We start from the raw sequence: 23,252 nt of genomic DNA, 5'->3' as shown, positions 1-23,252 counted from the left end.
ACCTTCCACATCAGTCCTTCCAATGAATATTCAGGGTTGATTTCCTTTAGGATTGACTGATCTAATCTCCCTGCTGTCCAAGGGACTTTCAAGAGTCTTCTCCAACACCACTGTTTGAAAGTATCAATTCTTTGGTGCTCAGCTTTCTTTATGGTCCAACTCTCACATCCATATATGACAACTGGAAAAACCATAGCTTTGACCATATAGAACTTGGTCGGCAAGGTCAAAAAGCCATTTTTTTGGCAATAAAATTACCGGTTTTCCTCATTCCAATTTCAAATAGAATATTCTCGTAGCCATTATTGGTTTTAAAACAGCATGGCCTGCTAGACTTTGGGAAAGCACTAAAATGCTGCAGAAGATAGTAAAAGGAAATAAGGTGAAGTGCACTACTTCTTCCAAGCTCTGCCTCTCCTACTGTTCTGACCAGTTATAGCCCTCTTCTACTAATTCCTCTCAACTATGCCAAGTCAGCAAAATTATAAAAGGACGGAGGAAAAAAGGAACTAGATTAAAATTCCACACCTGTCGTAAGTGGTCAAGAGATGCCTGCTACTGCTAGATACCATGTTTATTAATAAGCAACACACATTATATTTGTCAGATGACTTGTTACAAGAAAGAGATGAAGCACTGTGTCCCTGGCCCCCTTTCCCCTTCTCTCTCCTCCCCAACTTCTTTCTCCTCTCTTCTACCTGTTCAGCCCACCTGTTTCCCCAACACCTGGCAGGACCTTCAGTCTCTTCCAGAAAATGTAGGACGTGCTCCTTCAGGTGAAGAATGACTTCGAGGGGTGGGGTGGGGCTGGTATGGTTGATTTTTATTAAAACTTTAGACAAAACAAAGTTCCTGCTTCCAGATTGATGTTCGGAGGTTCTCTGGCAGTAAGGGAGCATTTACCTCAGCTACAGCTTATATATCCACATTACACAGACATATAGATCTATACATATTTATATATCGCTATCTCTTCCTTTATTACCTACTATCAGCACCAAAAATACCAAAACTTCCTCAGCACCTATATAATTTGATGTTGATGCTGTTAAAAGAAGCTTTGCACTCAGAATGGCTTACAATTTTCCAAAGGGTCCATTTATAAGTTAGCACAGTGTTTATAACATTATAATTTTTTGTTTCTCTTGTGTTTTGGCCACACAGCATGCAGGATATTAGTTCCCGACCAAGGATCAAACCTACATCTCCTAACCACTGGACAGCCAGAGAAGCCTTCATAACATTCTAATTTTCACATGGGAATTTAAGAATATTCATATGTTGGACTATTGTGTTTATCAAGAAAAGACATAGGATACCTGCTAAGATTATAATTTCCTCTGGGAACTGCTTGAAAGTGAAGAAAAACAGTAAAACGGTTAAAGAGCAATACTTAAGAATTATACATAGAATTGGAATTGCGGGTTTCCTACCCTGATAGCCATGTCTGTAGCCTGGCTTCCTCACCTACCCACCAACACGCATAAAACTTTTTTCTCCCCGTAAGCAAACCTGATGTTGTTCATACACCTCAAAGTGACAAAGCTCTTCAGAGGAGGCTGAGTCCACCTCCAGCCCACGAGGTCTCATTCCCTTGTGCACAGCACAAACCAGCTCCAACCAACAGCACAAGAGAGTGTATCTTTCGAATGCCTCAGGCACCACTTCTCTCATTTTTAAGAAAGGCATAACACAATGACAATTCTCTCTTCTACCTCCAGACTTTGGCACTGTTGAGCTGCCCAGGTGGCTCAGTGGTAAAGAAGCTGCCTGCCAATGCAGAAGACTCAGGAGACATGGATTCTATCCCTGGGTCAGGAAGATCCCCTGGAGATGGAAATGGCAACCTACACCAGTATTCATCCCTGGGGAATCCCATCGACAGAGAAGCCTGGTGGGCTGCCATCCATGGGGTTGCAAAGATTCAGACTCTGTGATACGTGGAACCAGAGCAGCCATTCAGGGACCAAGCAGACAAGCTCCAGAAGACAGAGACACAGCAACAGATGTCAATGAAAACAAGGAGAAAAACGGACATATCCTAGGGTTTAAAGTCAACCCTGAAGCTACAGCAGCTCCAGACTTCTTGTCTTATTGGATGTATCTAAGGTGGATTTTCTATAATTTACAACTGAACAAAGAGAACTTCTGCTATTTGGCTCAGGTATTTAAACACTCTTTAGTTGAAGAAAGAGACTCACAGACATAAAAAACAAATCTATGGTTCCCAAAGAGGAAAGGGGGTGGGGGAATGATAAATTAGGAGTTTGGGAGTAACATATACACACTAATATATATAAAATACACAACAAAACAGGACCTACTTGTTTGAATACTGCAGTGGGTGGCCATTTCCGTCTCCAGGGGACCTTCCCGACCCAGGGATCGAATAAGCATCTCCTATGTCTCCTGCATCGGCAGGTAGATTTTTTACCACTGCACCACTTGGGAAGCTCATATACACATATACATATGTATAACTGAATGTAAAACTAAAAGCTGTACACCTGAAGCTAATATAATATTGTAAATCAACTACTTCAATTTAAAAAAAAAGAAGAAAAAAGATAAAATTCTCTTTAGTTGAGTTTCTACCTATAAAATGAAACAGGATTGGTCTACATTCCCATCTGTGTTGCCATGTTGTGAAGAATACAAAAGCAGTAAATTTTAAAAGGATTAAATATGACATATGGCATTAGCTTTTATATGTGCCAATATGTATAATACCACAATTATTTATTATTATTGTTTACATAATATCACAATAATTATTTCCTGTTTGTAATATCATTATTACTATTACTGTATCATAATAATTATTTTCCTCTGTACTAGCTTCATAATCTGTTCATACTAATATTACTTTTATATAGTATACTCTAGAATAATTACTATTTATTTCTCCTTCTCACCTTCCTAAAATAAATGAAGGTTGGTAACCCCAAGAAAAAGAAATGCAAAAAAGCAAAATGGCTGTCTGGGGAGGCCTTACAAATAGCTGTGAAAAGAAGGGAAGTGAAAAGCAAAGGGGGAAAGGAAAGACATACCCATGTGAATGCAGAGTTCCAAAGAATAGCAACGAGAGTTAAGAAAGCCTTCCTCAGTAAACAATGCAAAGAAGTTGAGGAAAACAACAGAATGGGAAACACTAGAGATCTCTTCAAGAAAATTAGAGATACCAAGGGAACATTTCATGCAAAGATGGGCTCGATAAAGGAAAGAAATGGTAGGGACCTAACAGAAGCAGAAGATATTAAGAAGAGGTGGCAAGAATACACAGAAGAACTGTACAAAAAACATCTTCAAGACCCAGATAATCACGATGGTGTGATCACTCACCTAGAGCCAGACATACTGGAATGGGAAGTCAAGTAGACCTTAGGACGCATCAATACAAACAAAGCTAGTGGAGGTGATGGAAAACCAGTTGAGCTATTTCAAATCTTGAAAGATGATGCTGTGAAAGTGCTGCAATCAATATGCTAGCAAATTTGGAAAACTCAGCAGTGGTCACAGGACTGGAAAAGGTCAGTTTTCATTCCAATCCCAAAGAAAGGCAATGCCAAAGAATGCTCAAACTACTGCACAATTGCATTCATCTCACACGCTAGTAAAGTAATGCTCAAAATTCTCCAAGTCAGGCTTCAGCAATACATGAACCATGAACTTCCAGATGTTCAAGCTGGTCTTAGAAAAGGCAGAGGAACCAGAGATCAAATTGCCAATATCTGCTGGATCATCAAAAAAGCAAGAGAGTTCTAGAAAAACATCTATTTCTGCTTTATTGACTATGCCAAAGCCTTTGACTGTGTGGATCACAATAAACTGTGGAAAATTCTTCAACAGATGGGCATACCAGACCACCTGACCTGCCTCTTGAGAAATCTGTATGCAGGACAGGAAGCAACAGTTAGAACTGGACATGGAACAAAGACTGGTTCCAAATAAGAAAAGGAGTACATCAAGGCTGTATATTGTCACCCTGCTTATTTAACTTATATGCAGAGTGCATCAAGAGAAATGCTGGGCTGGAATCAAGATTGCTGGGAGAAATATCAATAACCTCAGATATGCAGATGATACCACCCTTATGGCACAAAGGGAAGAACTAAAGAGCCTCTTGAAAGTGAAACAGGAGAGTGAAAAAGTTGGCTTAAAGCTCAACATTCAGAAAACTAAGATCATGGCATCCGGTCCCATGACTTCATGGCAAATAGATGGGGAAACAGTGGGAACTTTTCCAGTGTCAGACTTTATTTTTCTGGGCTCCAAAATCACTGTAGATGGTAACTGCAGCCATGAAATTAAAAGATGCTTACTCCTTGGAAGGAAAGTTATGACCAACCTACAGAGCATATTAAAAAGCAGAGACATTACTTTGCCAACAAAAGTCTATCTAGTTAAGGCTGTGGTTTTTCTACTGGTCATGTATGGATGGATGTGAGAGGTGGACTACAAAGAAAGCTGAGCGCCGAAGAATTGATGCTTTTGAACTGCGGTGTTGGAGAAGACTCTTGAGAGTCCCTTGGACTGCAAGGAGATCCAACCAGTCCATCCTAAAGGAGATCAGTTCTGGGTGTTCATTGGAAGGACTGATGTTGAAGCTGAAACTCCAATACTTTGGCCACCTGATACAAAGAGCTGATTCATTGGAAAAGACTCTGATGCTGGCAAAGGTTGAGCGCAGGAGGAGAAAGAGACAACAGAGGATGAGATGGTTGGATGCCATCACCGACTCAGCGGACATGGGTTTGAGTGAACTCCGGGAGTTTGTGATGGACAGGAAGGCCTCGCATGCTGCGGTTCAAGGGGTCGCAAAGAGTCGGACACGCCTGAGTGACTGAACTGAAATGAACTGAACCGAACACCTTTTTGGAGAAGGAAATGGCAACCCACTCCAATATTCTTGCCTGGAGAATCCCATGGACAGAGGAGCCTGATGAGCTGCAGTCCATGGGGTCACAAAGAGTTGGACACAACTGAAGCGACTTAGCACAACACCTTTTACATTGTTTTCAGGGACTTAGCACAGACTACAATTCATGGTCAGGAATTATCTACTGCTTGTTGAGATGAATTCAATTTTATCAATAATGAAAATGAGTATATTAAGTAGCATCATTCTTGGATGTTTTGCAAGGTGTAATTAGATTCTAGAGATTTTGACCCCTAGAATTTATAACCCTAATGAATGATATAAAATTGAGTTGCATAAACATGACAAATACTAACTAAAATTTGCCCCTCTTTAATATTTCTTCTTATTTCACAACATTGATATTCACCACAGTCCATGTTCGTGTTTGTTAATGACACTTCCAAAGTTTCTTATTGGATTTTTTGGGGGGGTACATTTTCATCATCACTGCTTGTTCTCTTTTAGCTCATTAAAGTAGTCTGATGAACTTCTCTACTCTCTGTAGTTTCTAAAACTACACATTTGATAAAGCCACTTTTTATTTGAAGCCTTTCAACAATTCCCCACAGTCTATAGGAAAAAAAAAAAATCACACTCTTCCACTTGGCAATATAAATGTTCTTATGGTCTTTCCCCAAACCACTGATATCAATTATTGATCCATGAGTATACTATATTATGTCCAATCCAGTTTACTTTTTGCATCTTTTCCTAGAACATGCCTCATGGAAGATCCACCATTTGTACTAGCTGTTACCACTTGATGTCTAATGCGTGAACCCTAACATAAAAATTCACTTGCTTTCTAAAACTCTGCAGAAAGCTTTTTCTAATATTCCCATACCTCATCCCAGGGATCCCCAACCCCCAGGCCACCAGTCCATGGCCAGTTAGGACCCAGGCCACAACAGAGCAGCAGGTGAGTGGTGGGCCAGAAAGAGAAACTTTACTGTGTTTAAAGCTGCTCCCCATTGCTTGCATTACCGCCTGAGTTTCACTTCCTGTCAGATCAGTAGCAACATTATATTCTCATAGGAGCATGAACCCTACTGTGCTTGAATCATCCTGAAATCATTTCCCCTCCCTGCCACCACCAATCTGTGGAAAAACTGTCTTCCACAAAACCTGTCCCTGGTGCCAAAAATGTTGGTGACTGCTACTTTATACTATGTTCTACTTTATCTGAATTGTTTTGCAAGTCTTATGTCTTCCAACACAAGTTCAAGGGTGCGATAAAGACAGGACCGTATCTTTCAAGCGCTTCTTATCCTAATGCACATGGCAACAGGAATAAGTTCAATGTGAACACAAATTGGGATGCACAGAGGAACGTCCCTTGACTTCATTACATGGGTTTACTAAAAGGACATATTACTTGGAATATGTAGCAGGAAGAACAGAATCAGCAAGTAAGAGCATCTTTATAATGAACATTTTAATTAGTCTTTTTTTGAAGCACATTTAATTATATATTTTTGTAAGTGACTAGAGTTTGTTTCTCTCCTACTTGCCATGTGGTAGAGAGATGTATTACCAGCTTCTTTCTGATACTAAAAAGGAGACTGAAGGGAAATCAAATGTGTTCATTCCACTGGACAAAAACACCAGTTAAGGATCTGACTCAGGAAATAGAATAATAATAGGCATATACATGTTTAGGAATAATGTGCCTTTTTCTATTCAAAGAATTGGACCATGTTTAGATAGTTGTCACTGATATATTTCACATATTTTTTTTATTCCTCTAGAAAATCATTCTATTCACACTAACACTGAAAAATTAAACATAGTCAACTATTATAAGCAATGTTTCTCAATAAGAAAAAAAACTTTTTTAATAGGATTTAAGACCAAAAAGAATTCCTTCTGTTCATCCCACTTATGTAAGAGTTAGTACCACTACCTATGTGCTCTTTTCAACACCTCCACCAGTCTCTTGGACACTGAAACTGCTGACTGTCAAGCAGACTGATGGCTTTCACTGAGTGGCCCTGTACGTAAAATTCAGAATTCACTTTAACAGTCATTTGAACTGTCACTGTATGAATTATGGACTGAGATACATTCTGCTTTGCCATTTCCAAAGGAAAGCTCCTCGTGAATATTAAATTAGAAATGGGAATAGTATTTTTCAAGTCAAATGATTTAAGCTACATATCTAGGTTTAGAAGGGGCTTTAAAAACATATTTTACATCCAAGTGGAAAAACATCTCAAACTGAAACGATCTTGCACTTTTATTAAAATAATGTGTATACGTATGTACGTGACGCACACATATATATATATATTCATAGCTGTGACTGTTTTTCTTTCAAAAATATATTCCTTATATTACAAAATTAAAATTCTTGAAGGCTTTGTGTAAACCATATATGTTAAATAATGTAGAAAGACCTCAAATAAATTGAAGACATGACTTTTTCCTTAGAAAGTTGTATATTATGCCTAAAATAACATGAGTAATTATAAAACCACATCATGATATGTAAAATATATTGAGTAGCCTGAGCGATTTCAAAGGTTTCATTAGTAACTCTGGCTCAGTGTTCAGTTCTGGGTCCGGTCATGAAGTAACGGATGATAAGAAAAGGAACAGATGTTGAACAGTCTCAGATCATGGTGTGATACCAGAAAGAGCAATGAACAGTATACTGCAAGGGAGGTGGGGAGTTATTTCTGTGAATAACCAGTGACTAAATTTCAAAAAGCTTTTTTGGAAAAATTAATGAAGGCATTATGTACTCATAGATTGAGAGAATTAATATTGTTAAAATGTCCACAATACTCAAGGTAATCTAGAGATTCAATACAATCCATATCAATATTCCAGTGGCATTCTTCATAGAAACCTAAAATTTTTATGGAATCATAAAAGACCCCAAATAGCCAAATCAATCTTGAGAAAGGAAAACAAAGCTGGAGGCAACATGCTCTCTGGTGTCAAACTATATTACAAAGCTACAGTAATCAAAACAGTATGGCATTAGTACAAAAACAGATACTTGATCAGAACAGAATAGAGAACCCAGAAATAAGCCCACACATATTTGGTCAATTAATTTACAAGAAAAGAGGCAAGAATATATAATTAGGGCAAGGACAGTCTCTTCAATAAATGGTGCTGGGAAAATTGGACAGCTACACAGAAAAGAATGAAACTGGACAATGATCTTACACTATGCAAAAAAATTAACTGTGGAGAAATATCAATAACCTCAGATATGCAGATGACACCACCCTTATGGCAGAAAGTGAAGAGGAACTCAAAAGCCTCTTGATGAAAGTAAAAGAGGAGAGTGAAGAAGTTGGCTTAAAGCTCAACATTCAGAAAATGAAGATCATGGCATCTGGTCCCATGACTCCGTGGGAAATAGATGGAGAAACAGTGGAAACAGTGTCAGACTTTATTTTTGGGGGCTCCAAAATCACTGCAGATGGTGATTGCAGCCATGAAATTAAAAGATGCTTACTCCTTGGAAGAAAAGTTATAACCAACCTAGATAGCATATTCAAAAGCAGAGACATTACTTAGCTGACTAAGGTCCATCTAGTCAAGGCTATGGTTTTTCCAGTAGTCATGTATGGATGTGAGAGTTGGACTGTGAAGAAGGCTGAGCGCCGAAGAATTGATGCTTTTGAACTGTGGTGTTTGAAAAGACTCTTGAGAGTCCCTTGGACTGCAAGGAGATCCAACCAGTCCATTCTGAAGGAGATCAGCCCTGGGATTTCTTTGGAAGGAAAGATGCTAAAGCTAAAACTCCAGCTTTAGTACTTTGGCCACCTCATGCGAAGAGTTGACTCATTGGAAAAGACTCTGATGCTGGGAGGGATTGGGGGCAGGAGAAGAAGGGGACGACAGAGGATGAGATGGATGGATGGCATCACTGACTCGATGGACATGAGTCTGAGTGAACTCCGGAGATGGTGATGAACAGGGAGGCTTCATGTGCTGCGATTCATGGGGTCGCAAAGAGTCGGACACGACTGAGCCACTGAACTGAACTGAACTGAACTGAAAGATATGAACCTAAGACCTGAAACTATAAAACTCCTAGAAGAAAACACAGGCAGTAAGGTCCCTCACACAGGCCTTGGTGATCATTTTAATCTGAGACCAAAATGAAAGGCAACAAAAGCAAAAGTAAACAGATGGAACTACTTCAAACTAGAAAGCCTCTACACAGAAGAGGGAACCATCAACAGACTGAAAAGGCTGCCTACTTAATGAAAGAAAATATGTGCAATTGACAAATCTCATAAGGGACTGATATCCAAAATATATGAAGAACTTACACAATTCAATGGGCTTCCCAGGTGGAACAGTGGTAGAAAATCCACCTGCCAATGCAGGAGATGCAAGAGAAACAGGTTTGATCCCTGGGTCGAGAAGATCTCCTGGAGTAGGAAATGTCAATCCAGCCCAGTATTCTTGTCTGGGATATATCATGGACAGAGGACCCTGGTGGGCTACAGTTCACCTCATCCACAACTAAGTGACTAAGCACACACACACATACAAGTCAAGCGCAAAAAAGCAAGTGAAAGACAAACAGACAATCAACAGGCCAATGAAAAAAGGCTCAGTATCATTAGCCATCAAGAAAATATAAATCAAAGCCACACTGAAATATCATTTCATACCTGTCAGAATGGCTACTATGAACAAGAACAAAATAACAACCGTTGCAGAGGTTGTGAAAAAAAGGGCACCCTCCTGCACTGCTAAGAAAGTAAATTGATGCAGTTCAACATGGAAAACACTATAAAGTTCTTCAAAAAATTAAAAATAGAACTACAATGTGATCCAGAAACTCCACTTCTGGGTATTTATCTGAAACAATGAAAACATGAACTCAAAAGGATATATGCAACCCTATGTTCATATCAATATTATTTATAATAGCTAACATACAGAAACAATCTAAGACTCCATGATGGATGAATGTAATAAATAAATTCTGCCATATGTGTTTGTGTGTAATATATATGTATTTCAGCCATTAAAAAAAAAGAGAGAGAGAATAAAATCTTCATTTGTAACAACACAAATGGACCTCAAGGGCATTATGCTATGTGAAATAAGACAGAGAAAGGCAAATACCATATGATCTCTCTTATATGTGGAATCTAAAAAATATATATATATAAATTTTTAAAAGAAAAAGCTCATAGATACAAAGAACAGACTGCTGGTTGCCAGGGGGTCAGATAAGAAGCGGGAGAAATGGGTGAATTGTTTGTTTTAGCTTAAATAAATTGATTTATTTAAAAGAAAAAATTGTACCTGCAGTTTGAAAACATAAAAATGTATTATCAGGAAACAAAACTGAGGAGTTGGTTAGTCAAGAATATTGAATACTAGGCTGAGCAGTTTAAATTTCACATAATAAGCATCAGTCACATGAATATTATGTTAAAATTATGTTAAGATTGTGATGAAAACGCTTGATTTGAATGAGACTTGAATTGACAACAGAGATTATTAGAGGTGGGGTGCAAAGGAAAGGCTTGCAACAATGAAGTATGCTAACAAGAGTTACATTAATTTAAATAAGAAAGAATGAAATCTTACCAAAAAAGGATAGAGATCAAAAACTAACTAAAAAAAGCAAGTTGAAAAGATAATACAAAACTATTGAGAAGTTTTGAAATGGAGAATTCTGGAGGATTATAATGATATTGGTGATGGTGGATAAACTGAATAAATATTCTAGTTTGAAGCTATTTTTATCAATTACTTAGCAACCAGAAGTCTGCTATAAAAACTATGCATTTAACATATATCACTATGTATATGAAGATAAGTGCTATATGAATAATTAAATTCAGGATATTTACAAAGTCTTAATATAATATTATATAATATACAGTTTAGGTATTTGTGGGAAAGGAAAATAAATTAATCTAACATTTGCTGAGCAGGTGAGAATAACTACAATTCAGGCTTGTGTTTTGGTTAGAATCCTTATAGATTGTCCATTCAGTAACTGATCCCAGGCTCTATTGATTACATTTATTCTTCAGGTTCACAACAAAAAATATAGCTCTAAACTCACTTCATTCTTAATTCTGAATCAAAGCCATCTATCTATCTATATAAACTTTTTAAGGATGATTACATGAAAGACTATAACCCATCAGTAACCTGGAGTGTTTCTCATTTTTTTGGCCTGAAATACACTTGTGCGTGTCCTGTAGATCTGCTTTAACTGGATAATTCTTTCTAGTTATATCAGCACCTGGCAGTGAGAATATCACAAAAGTCTTGTGAAATCTGCTATTCTTTTATGACAGAAGAGTGGGTGAGCACACTGTACACCAGGTGAGATCCCTGGGAACAATGTTCTTTCAATTTGAACAAGGCAAGCTGTATTCCTCCTGAGCTGCAGGTTTATTTCTTATCTTACGTGACTGATCATGTCTTTTGCTCTTGCTAACTCTGCTGTCCATCTCCAGTAGCTACTTAGCAAATCATGGAATTCTTACTGTGTACCAACTCTATACTGGATTCATTTTTGCCCCCTTATAGCGTTTTTCTTCAGCTCTGTTTTTTTATTTATGATATTGCAAGTGTTTATATGGATCACTGCAATTTTTTTTAGAACAGGTGAAACATACTAATAGGTACACCTCCATATTAAGGCCTCCATCACCACATTTAGACATCATAACATCTCACAAGAGGGTTTCCATGAGCATTAGCAAGATGGCTGAGAAAAATTAATTTCAGGTAGGTACCAATATCTTAGGGAGTAAAAGTATAGTAGAAAACCCCAAAGTTACATGAGAAATATTTAAAACAAACCAAAAAACCTAACCTTATAAAAAGAAAGGTAGTTGTTGTGAACTGTTGACTCCTGGGATGTCAATTACCTTTACCCATGCATGAGAGATAGTCGCTCAGTCCTGTAAGACTCTCTGAGACCACATGGGCTTGTAGCCTGCCAGGCTACTCGGTCCATGGAATTCTCCAGGCAAGAACACTGGAGTGGGTTGCTATTTCCTTCTCCAAGGTTGCCCATGCATACTCAATTACTAAGTCGTGTCCAACTTCTTGAAACCCCACAGACTATAGCCCACCAGGTTCCTCTGGCCATGTTATTTCCCAGGCAAGAATACTAGAATGGATTGCCTTTTCCTTCTCCAGTCAATTACCTCTAGCCTATCTTTAATAAAAACAGCAATAAATATTTAAATAAATAAATCTCTGCCTTGATTGTTTCACTAATTCCCTACTTCAATCCACTTTCTTCAGATTGTGAGGAGAACAGTGTATATGGAGAGGGGATAAATTATTTTCTCCCTGGAAATTATCATCAATTTCAAAAATTCCATTAACTTTCCTGTTGAGTTACTCAAGTGATGCTGGCCTAAAGGGATGCAGATGGTCTGTGATTTTTCTACCTTCCAAAGTACTCACATTTGTTTGCATTTTGTTCTGTCTGTTATTTCACAGCATTAAACCACATTTGTTTAGTTGTAAACATAGTGGGTAGGTAGAATAATTAGATTCTGGTTCTAGCTCTTAGGGTTATGTAACTGGGAACAAGGCATGAATTTCTGTACCTCAGGACATTCATCTGTAAGAAGGGGAAGATAACCAGATTCCTCAGAGCTGGTGTGAAGATTCAGTGAAATAATACACACGCTTAGAACAATGTGTGGTGTTCTACACCCTGTTCATATCATCATCTATTTTCATTTCATCTTCTTCTGTATTTTCAGGGGAAACAGGTGGCATAGCACAGGAACTCTTGTAGAGAGATAGACAAGAAATAGAAACATAACACTGAAAGCTTCCATCTATAATTTGCCAGTGTCATCACCACATGGTGCAGCAGTGACTAAAGTCATCATCGTCCCTGCTGACCATCTTGTGCAGCTTACTAATCACCCAATTCGATTCTGAGGGCATGGAACGGCATTTTCATTTTTGACAGACCTGACACCACAGGCTGCCCATTATTAAACCACACATTTGGTCCTTCTGTCCCAGGTTGTCTGCAATATGTGGACAATCTACAAGTCTTCCCACAGGGATTTGAATGAGGTTAAAATGTGTCGATTTGCTTTTATCCCTGTTCACATGGTGCTTTACAAGATGAGTTAAGGATGCCCCAGATATAGCAGTTCATCCTTCTGTTTCTGTGCAAGGTGCAATGCAAGGCAGCCAAGAAGAAGCAGCCCTTCAGTCCTTGGGTTCAGAGGTTTCTGGCTTCATGTGCAAGCTCCTATTCTCACACAGACTTGGGCAGTGTGAAAATAAGAAGTAATAAAACTCTGAGTTCCACGAAGACACACACAGAGAAAAATGACTCTTGATCTTTAAAGCCGGGGCATCACTGCAGTAGTACTAAGAGAGCTAAGTGGCTTCCCGGATGGTGGAGCAGGAAAGAATCCCCCTGCTAATGCAGGAGACGCAGAAGCCGCAGGTTCCATCCTTGGGTCACAAGATCCCCATGAGGAGGAAATGGCAACTAACTCCAGTATTCTTTTCTCGGGAATCCTATGGACAGAGGAGCCTGGGCTACAGCAAAAGAGTTGGATGTGGCTGAGCATACTTGAGCAAGAGAGCGGAAGCACAGTCCAAAGACAGGCCCAGTAATGAATCTGAACAGGAAAGGGACTCACTGCCAGTCCACAGTGCCCTATGGACCAGCCAGGCTTCTCAGTCCGGGTTTTCCTGTCTGTTTTTCCCTCACTGCTTCTATTTGTCAAGGGAAGAAAAAACAAAAAGAAAATGACAAAGATCAATATGACTGATCCAAGAAAAAACTGGGGAGAGAAATCTCACTTCCCTGGTCTTGCTTTTCTGCAAATCCTCTTTCCTGAACCCCTAGGAGTATATCCCCTCTATTCCTTTCAGGAGATGAGAACTTTTCAGTCTCTATGGAATCCCCTTCCCAATTCCAATCCCATTCCTGCTTCCCAACCAAAGCGGACAAGTAAACCTACCAGGGATACACTGAATTCATTTACATAAATAATTTACTTTTCCAAGTAAGAACAGTGCTCCTTCCTCCCCTTGAAACTGTACTACAACTCAGATTCTCCTCAAGAGAATCTAGTTCTGGTTATTAAGAAAACAAGGTCAGAAATTTTGTGCTCACTCTTCTGCTTCCAGATGACCAGACATAAAGGACCCAATGCCCTTCTCAGAGTGCTTTCTTGCTTTCACAATGTCTGAGCTTCTATTTATCTGCTGGAAACACATATGTGGTCTCTCTTGTATATGACAGATATGCAATCAAACATCACAGTGGCTTGAGGTCATGCAGTACCCAGATGCTGGGACAAATGATGAGGCCAACTGTACATGAACAAAGATTTGGGTTAGAGAGATGGTGGAGAATACAAGGGAACCTCAGCTCCTAAGGAACCACAGCCTCTGTTCTGCAATACACAAGTGTATAACAAAACAACAGTGACATAATGCATAACTTAGAAATGTTATCAATATTAATGATTGCTTTAGGCAAAAGAAAACTCATAATGTAATTTGGTTGGTAGACTAAAGCTCATGATTACAATATGTGGCAAATTTCTCAGTTTCTATGTCAATTAGAATTTAAACACAATAATCATTATTTATGTGTGTATTAGGTATAAATATTTAATATGGATTATATTAAATGACAGATTAACAATGTTCTATATTTTATAGAAATGCAAGGGTAAAATATATATCTAAGGTAGTCTTTATAATTTGCTTCTTCATAACGTTTGGGTCATTTGCTTACAACTTTAAAAACCTTACATAACACCCCCATGACTACCAGAAAGAAGTTTCTGGCTCAGTTTATCTTTATCTATTCTACCTGGGTGGTACATTCAGTGTGAAGGGGACTGCAAGTCCCCCCTATTTGCTTGGACAGTTTTTTTTTAACCATTTATCATTTATTATTATTTTTACTTTACAATATTGTATTGGTTTTGCCATACATTAACATGAATCCACCATGGGTGTACATGTGTTCCCCATCCTGAACCCCCCCCCACCTTCCTCCCCGTACCATCCCTCTGGGTCATAGTTTTTATGACTGCATACAACCAGTTTGAATTTGTACTGAGGCTGAGATTTTCTCAGTGCAATATATGCACCTTTCTTCTCACTATTCTCCAAGTAATTTTCTCTTAAATTGCAATTTGATTACTATCTGATGATTAAGATCCCAAGACCTATTTTAAAAATTCCATATCTAGTCAAAAACTGTAAAAGAGTAAAAGTAACTGTTCTTCTGGATCATTACCTATTGTTTTGGTTCTTTTATAGAGAAATTTTAAATCAGCAACTTAAGACTTAGGGAAAACATTAGTCTAAAAATATCTTAATTGAAAAAAATTTTGATCAAAAGTATCAAATATTGCTCAGAAAAGGTCACTGTTATTTAATTTCACAGTATATATGTACAAAGCAACCGGTGAAATATCACTGTAAAAAAATATTTCTTTTTGCTTTATTTTCTAAAGGCAATTGAGACAAGCACAACAGATAAGTAAGACAACATCGGCAATACACAAATACACTAATAAAAACAGATGAACCATCAATGACAAAATAACATAGAAACATATGAACAAGAGCATGACTGGAAACCCCAGAAGTATCACATTCAGTATTAACCTAAAGGTAGTGTGTAAATATATATATATATATATATATATATATATATATATATATGTGTGTGTGTGTGTGTGTGTGTGTGTGTGTGAGTATGTGTATAAAGTCAATTTTTATACCATTACCTATTTCAGTAGCAGGTAATATTTTTATTGTCTTATTCATAGAGATTTCTCTCAATACAACAGCTCTAACAGATATAGAACTATCTGGACTTTCAAATAATAAATGCTGAAATCATTTTTATAGATATTGCATATGCATGATTGGTTCCACTATGTATAGATAATATACAGATAACTAATTTTAATTAAAAATTAAAATGAAAATTTAATTAATTTTAACAGCACAAAATATTTTAAAAGTGTATTACTGACCTGAATATAAACATTCAGAATAAAAACTTTACATTAAATGGATACTTTCAAAATAATACATAATTTAATAAGGGAGATAAAATTGATAACATATAAATTTGCCATGTGCCAATCCAAAACCATTACCCCAATTCAATTTGATTATATAAAGTCACAGTAAATAATTTTTTTAATAGAAAACTAAAAAAAAATAAAGAGAAAAAGTAACAACAAAAAATAAAGTCACATATTTACATTGTATGATATATAAACTTGTCTATACTAGAAAAGCTATTCAACATTCTCTCTATTTTATAAATACCTCTTAACTATTAATTGATTGAATTGCACTTTTTGTTCAAGTTCTTTTATATTTTCAATTACCACAATGCATTAGGTGACTTGTTTGCATTATGTGTAAATGCCAACTATAAAATATGAATGATACACTTAAAATTACTTGAGTTGCAACACCTGACCAAATATCTGAACACTAGAATAACATTAATTAAATAAATGGCCTACTCCCATATGACTGCAACTGAGAATTGTCCATTAACAGCAATTTATCTACATTTGTGATAATTTATCCACATCTAGTGCATTGTGTTCCAAACTTTAAAATTACTAAGTCATGATGAAGGATGAGAAGGGCTAGTCCAAACTGTCTGAAGACATTTAAGACCTGAAATTTACCAATCTTTAACTGCAAGAGAATATTCTAAATCTTTATTATTTTATAAATCTTGAAATATAAAATAGGAAACAAAAAGTATTTTTAACCCTTACAATTTACATATTACAAAATGGTCTCCACAGAAGATTAATTAAATTTTCAGTCTCTATTCATATTGCTTTCAATTACAGAGTAACTTTGATAATATTAAGTAGTCTAAACATTAGATTTAAAGTATATAGAAGACCTCTATATACTCTCTAGTATATAGAGCCATCTCTAGTAGATTTTAGCTACTTTATTTTCAAGCAAACACTGAATATACTACTTACAAATGGTGGATGCTCTTCTTGACATTCTCAAAATAGAAATTCTGTAAGGACATCATCGTAACATAAGTAATACTGTCAACATCATGGCAGAAATTCACTTAAAATTATATCTGTGAACTCCTCCTTGATGAAGCCTTGTTTTCATATTCTTTATTATGTTCTTCCCAAAGCCTAACTTCATGAGGCCCTGAGATATAGCATGCATTCAAACATTAGCTGACTGGATAAAAGACTACTCGGTTCAGTTCAGCCACTCAGTCGTGTCTGACTATGACCCCATGGACAGCAGGACACCAGGCCTCCCTGTCCATCACCAACTCCCGGAGCTCCCTCAAACTCATGTCCATTGAGTCAGTGATGCCATCTAACCATCTTATACTCTGTCGTCCCCTTCTCCTCCTGTCCTCAGTCTTTCCCAGCATCAGGGTCTTTTCTAATGAGTCAGCACTTCGCATCAGGTGCTCAAAGTATTGGAGGTTCAGCTTCAGCATCAGTCCTTCCAATAAATATCCAAGACTGATTTTCTTTAGGATTGACTAGTTTCATCTCTTTGCAGTCCAAGGGACGCTCAAGAGTATTCTCTAACACCACAGTTCAAAAACATCAGTGCTTTGGTGCTCAGCCTTCTTTATGGTCCAGCTCTCACATCCATAGTGCAGGATGGGCTTCCCTGGTGGCTCACACAGTAAAGTGTCTGCCTGCAGTGCGGGAGACCTGGGTTCGATCCCTGGGTCAGGAAGATCCCCTGGAGAAGGAAATGGCAACCCACTCCAGTACTCTTGCCTGGAAAATTCCATGGACAGAGAGGAGCCTTGTAAACTACAGTCCATGGGTTCGCAAAGAGCCGGGCCCAACTATGCGACGTCACTTCTCACATCCATACATGAATACTGGAAAATCCATAGCTTTGACTAGACAGACCATTGTCGATAAAGTAATATCTCTGCTTTTTAATATGCTGTCTAGGCTTTTCATAGCTTTTCTTCCAAGGAAAAGGCGTCTTTTAATTTCATGGCTGCGTCACCATCTGCAGTGATTCTGGAGCCCAAGAAAATAAAGTCTGTCAGTGTTTCCATTGTTTCCCCATCTATTTGCCATGAAGTGATTGGACCAGATGCCATGATCTTAGTTTTCTGAATGTTGAATTTTAAGCCAACTTTTTCACTCTCCTCTTTCATTTTCATCAAGAGGCTCTTTAGTTCCTCTTAACTTTCTGCCATAAGGGTGGTGTCATCTGTATAGCTGAGGTTATTGATATTTCTCCCTGTAATCTTGATTCCAGGTTGTGCTTCATCCAGCATGGCATTTCACATGGAAGGTCCCTTGGAGAAAGGAAAGGCAACCTACTCCAGTATTCTTGCCTGGGAAATCCCATGGACATTACAGTCCATGGGGTCGCAAAGAGTTGGACATGACTGAACATGAGCATTAGAGGATAAGATTTACACAAGGATTCATTGATGTGTATATTACATAAGCATTCCATATATTTTACATAGAATTACTTCCCTGGTGGCTTAGATGGTAAAGCGTCTGCCTACAATGTGGAAGACCCAGGTTCGATCCCTAGGTTGGGAAGATCCCCTGGAGAAAGAAATGGCAACCCATTCCAGTACTCTTGCTTGGAAAATCCCATGGACAGAGGAGCCTGGTAGGCTATAGTCCATGGGGTCACAAAGAGTCAGACACGACTGAGCGACTTCACTTTCACATAGAATACAGATCTATTACATATACATTATACATATACATACATATTACATGTATTTTACATGTGTGTCTGTTTCCCTAGCAAAAGGTGGTACAATATAAATATAACTGAATTATCTGTGGTTAGTTTACAGAAAATCTATAGTGTGGAATATACACTTCTGTGTTATGACAGACTCACCAATCTTCCCTCTTTAACATTACCCCTTCATGCATCAGTGATATGCCTCACTCATTTTTACATGTCCATCCACCATATCTTATTAAGACTGAACTTAAAATTCTTAAAATGAAGAGCTCTACTTTTCTCTCCTCTAATTCTCCCCCATTATTTCTAGAATGTGCCTCTAGATGGGGAATATATCCATCTTGGTGCAGATTCCATCAGAAGCAGACCTTGAGATAAGGATGGAAGTGTAAGTAGTTTACTTGGGAAATGATCCAGAAAATACCAGTTAGGCAGAGAGGGAAGAAAGCTAATAAAGCTCACAATATCAAGCCAGTTACCCCCCTATACCAGTTAGAGTGGGGTCCCATAGGACACAGTATAAAGAACATAAGCCAGAGTGGTCCCAACCAAGGAACTAGGAGGCTACAGTATTTATCTAGCAAATCTGTATTTACTCAGTGGTACTTCTGGCTTGCTCTCCAAGAGGGCCGGGTGTGCACGTAAGGCCAAGAGGAAACAAACAAAAAATATCAGGCAGAGGGTGTTCCTAGAAAATATCCAGTAAATATGGGCAGAGCACTAAATGCATCTGTTGGCAGAACTGTCTACTTATTCCCGGATTAAAGAGTGCTTCCTCCTTTTCTCTGTAGGAATTGAGCCCACGAAGATAACTGAGAACAACATTGCTACTCACACTTAATGGCAAAGAGAAATTTGTGACCGTACTAAAGGCAAAAAAGATGACTTCACTTGCAAACTTTGACTCGTGGATTAAGAAGGGAATGCAACGAAGAGCACCTCATCTAATCTAGATTCTATAAAATTATTCTTATAAATAGAAATTTAATTAGGTAGAAGGAAATTAGGAGCTTCTTAAGTAACTTAAGTCACAAAGGACTGAACCCAAGTGTCATCTTTACACTTGTAAGGTATATCACCATAACAAGTATTTAACTTCCCAGAAACTGAGTTTCCTAGTCCTTAAAATAATTACCTACAATTCAAGGACTATCAGATAATTGACTGAAATAATAACTATCGTAAGTTAGCTTATACATATGTTTTTACATGTATGTTACACACACACATACACATATAACATGTAATATAGCTAACATATAGCACTAGCTAAGTACTCAGTATAAACTGCTAGTTTTACAGGAATATCTTACAGAAATAAAATTACTGACATTTGTAACAGCTGAATGACTTGCCTAAGGCCACTCAGGTAGTGAATAAATAAGCACAGCACTGAAATCTGGGTCCTCCAGATATTAATCAAGGATCGTATCTTCAAAGATGGACAACAAACAAAACCAAAACTAAACAGTAGTTTTCATGGAGGCACAAAATTATCTTTAAATGTGAATGAACAATGTTTAAAATGTTAATTCTGTAACCAAATAGGACCTTATGGGGAGTTCCCAGGACAGATTTCTCCCCACCATGTCCTCTGCCTGCCCCTTGTCTGTAGAAAACTTTAGCCTCCGAGGCTGAGTTCCAAAGAATAAATTTAACTGGAGAAGTGGGGAAATGGCAGAAAGAAAGGAAAATAGTCAAGTAAAACAAAATAAGAATATGTCAGCCATTAAACAAAGTCAAGGACCTCGATGGCCATCAAAACATTCTGAGCCCTGATCTTCAGGCTGTTCTGCAGACACGAAGACCCCACTAGGTGGAAGAAGTCAACTTCCTGCTGTCCACAACCTGGTAGACCCCAAGTTGGTTTAGAACCAGAAAGTTGAACATGTAGGCTCCTGATTACCTCATCACCAACCAATCAAAAGAATGTCCAGGAGCTGCACACACTGCACAACTGCCCCTCCTTCACATTCTGTCTTTAAAAACATCTCCCTGAAAGCTACTGGCAAGTTTAGGCATTTCCAGAACCAGCTACCTGGACTCCTTGTTTGGTGCCCTGAAATAAAGGCTGCACTTGCCAGAGCTTCCCTGGTGGCTCAGATGGTAAAGAGTCTGCCTGCACTGTGGGAGACTCGGTTCCATCTCTAGGTCAGGAAGTTGCCCCTGGAGAAGGAAATGACAACCCACTCCAATATTCTTGCCTGGAAAATCCCATGGACAGAGGAGCCTGGCAGGCTACAGTCCATGGGGTTGCAGAGTTGGACACAACTGAGCGACTTCACTTTTTCTTTTGCCTTCACCACAAAGCATTGTCAGTAGATTGGCTTTACTGCACAGGCAAGTGGACCCAAGTTTAGTTTGGTAACAGTACTTTATTTTATTAGTAAATATGGCCGAATTTTAGAGTTAAACTTGGGCTAGTATAAACTTATATTATAAAAGGGATTTTAAAAGTGCAAAACATTTTTTAACATGGCAATGACTCATTTAGGATGCATTCAACTAACCAAAATTCTTAATTAACTAAATATCTTCAGCATCCCTAGAAAAGTGAGGACAACCCCATGAGCAATCATTATCTTAGATATGATGTTTAAAAAACAAACAAGGCTATCACCACCAGTCTGAAATATGTCTAGGTACTCTGCCAACTCACATTTTTGCAATGAGGATTTCTATTCAATTAATACATGATGATCCTGATGTCCTGAAGTAACAAATATAGATCCAATCACTATGAACACCAAGCTGCACTTGATGAGCCACTGAGCTAAGTTAAAATAGTGTATCTAAATGTCAATTAGCACTGAAATTGGTTTAAATATTCTTTTCTTCATCTTTAGTCAACCAGAACACCTTACTTTCCAAGCATACTGGTATGAATTCTTTAATTTTTATCAATATATACATTTTTGCCTAAAGAGATTGAACTGAAATATCATCTACAAAACATCTATATCCCTTTAAATTACTAACATGAGACCAAAGAAGAAGGCCACAAGCGATGCCTCAGATAAAATCCCCTGTGTGTAGTGTGGGTTTGTATTGGGAGCTGAGATGGGAGGAAGGTATTTCCCAGTGGTTGAACAAGGAAATTCTGAATGGGGCCAATAATGGGTTTTTTATGTTATTAAAACAGAACAGAAATACCAAACTGAAATTTAACGAAACATTTCAGTTGAGTTGAAAGCCTAGTTAGTATACACGTATTATTTTAAAACAAAGAAATGTGGCATGTAATACCTAAATGACTATTTCAGAAAATACCAAATTCAATGAAACATAAAATGTGCTTTTTAAAAAATAATAATACGACATAACAAGAGTAATTCCAAAAGTTTAACGAGGCAAAGCAGTGATTCTACAGATAAAACACATGAGCAATATGCTGCTAATAGCACTCTTTTTGAAATTTATGTCTTAATTTTGTGACATATATACTATTTTGGTTAAATACATTATTTATGAGAAGGCTGAATCAAGCTATACGAACACATTATGAATAATAATCATCGTTACCCGTTCAAAGTGAGTTTTTCCAATTGCAAACGCTGTCATTTTCACTAACTACCTGTTACATATTGAAACCAACTGTCTACCTGTGTCTCCAAATGTTTAAAAAGCATAAAATTCCCAGTGGCAGGTGGACACCTAATCAGGTATGGTTTTTCAATCAACTCGGATGCATTTTCGAATTTGATTAATAACAGCCAAGGGGAAAATATGAAAACTGATCGGCAGTGATGCTGCGTGCCATTTGGACGTACTATACCTTTCACACCAGCCTCATCCACACCCTGGGAAAGCACAGATAGACAAAAGAATAAGCACCAAATAAATGCAATAAATACATTGCAGGGGTCCGAAAGTGAAAAGGAGTTCCTTGCCTACACCAGTAGCCCTATAGTCAAAATGGAGAGACACGTCAGAGTCCCTCTCCCTCCCTCCCCCAAGCTCTGGCTCCCTTTCCTCGTCTCCCTCCTTTTAGCCTTTCGGCCTCCCTATCCCTCCCTTTTCCAGCTGTATCTTCGGAGCCACACTGCAGCACACCACTCACCTGTCGTCGTTCTGCCATCCTTGGTCCCCGAGCAGCAAATCCCGAAACCTGTACCTGGGAGGCAGAGGGGGCACTTCGCTCTCCAGATCAACCATCCTTCCTCAAAGAGTGGGAAACGTGAGACAACGAATGGAGGAGGCGAGGAGGGCGAGCGAAAGAAAATATTGCGGACTGGGGAGGTGGGGGGCGAGGACTTCGTTAAAGGCGGCGGCGGGAAGAGGGACCGCAGCAGGGAAAGGTGCCTGGGAGGGTGGAGGGGGTCTGCGCCCAGCCGGAAGCTGAGGCCGAAAGGGGCCGGCTCCTCTCCTCCGGAGAGTGTGATGGGGATGATGCAAACCCAGCCCAGGAGCAAAAGTCTGGCTCTGACAAGGACCGACGATGCCAAGGAACCGCCCCCAGGCTGGGCGCCGCCTCTACTCGCCAGGACTCGGGGGAGGCGGGAATGCAAAAGTTACTTCGCCCGAAAAAAAAGAGAAAAGACGCGCGGTGCCTAGAAAGAGAGGAGAGGGGTGGGCGTGCGCGCAGCGCGAGGGTGAAAGCCCGTCC

The 23,252-nt window shown here is 38.5% G+C and overlaps 1 protein-coding gene across 3 annotated transcripts in view; it reads right to left on the bottom strand.

The window, feature by feature from the left end:
* KCNT2 (potassium sodium-activated channel subfamily T member 2) overlaps nucleotides 1–22,804 on the bottom strand; it is a 437,588-nt gene extending 414,784 nt beyond the window's left edge. For all 3 annotated transcript variants that reach the window (XM_068985918.1, XM_068985919.1, XM_068985920.1), the window contains exon 1: nucleotides 22,707–22,804. In XM_068985918.1, the coding sequence (XP_068842019.1) occupies nucleotides 22,707–22,801 (95 nt within the window). In that variant the 5' untranslated portion in view covers nucleotides 22,802–22,804. The remainder of the gene's footprint in view (nucleotides 1–22,706) is intronic.
* Between the last annotated feature and the right edge of the window lie 448 nt (nucleotides 22,805–23,252).

The sequence above is a fragment of the Capricornis sumatraensis genome, chromosome 14, assembly GCF_032405125.1.
Source record: "Capricornis sumatraensis isolate serow.1 chromosome 14, serow.2, whole genome shotgun sequence".
Classification (NCBI taxonomy): Eukaryota; Metazoa; Chordata; class Mammalia; order Artiodactyla; family Bovidae; genus Capricornis; species Capricornis sumatraensis.
Note: the sequence above shows the minus strand (reverse complement) of the source record. Positions and strands in the feature narration are given on the sequence as shown.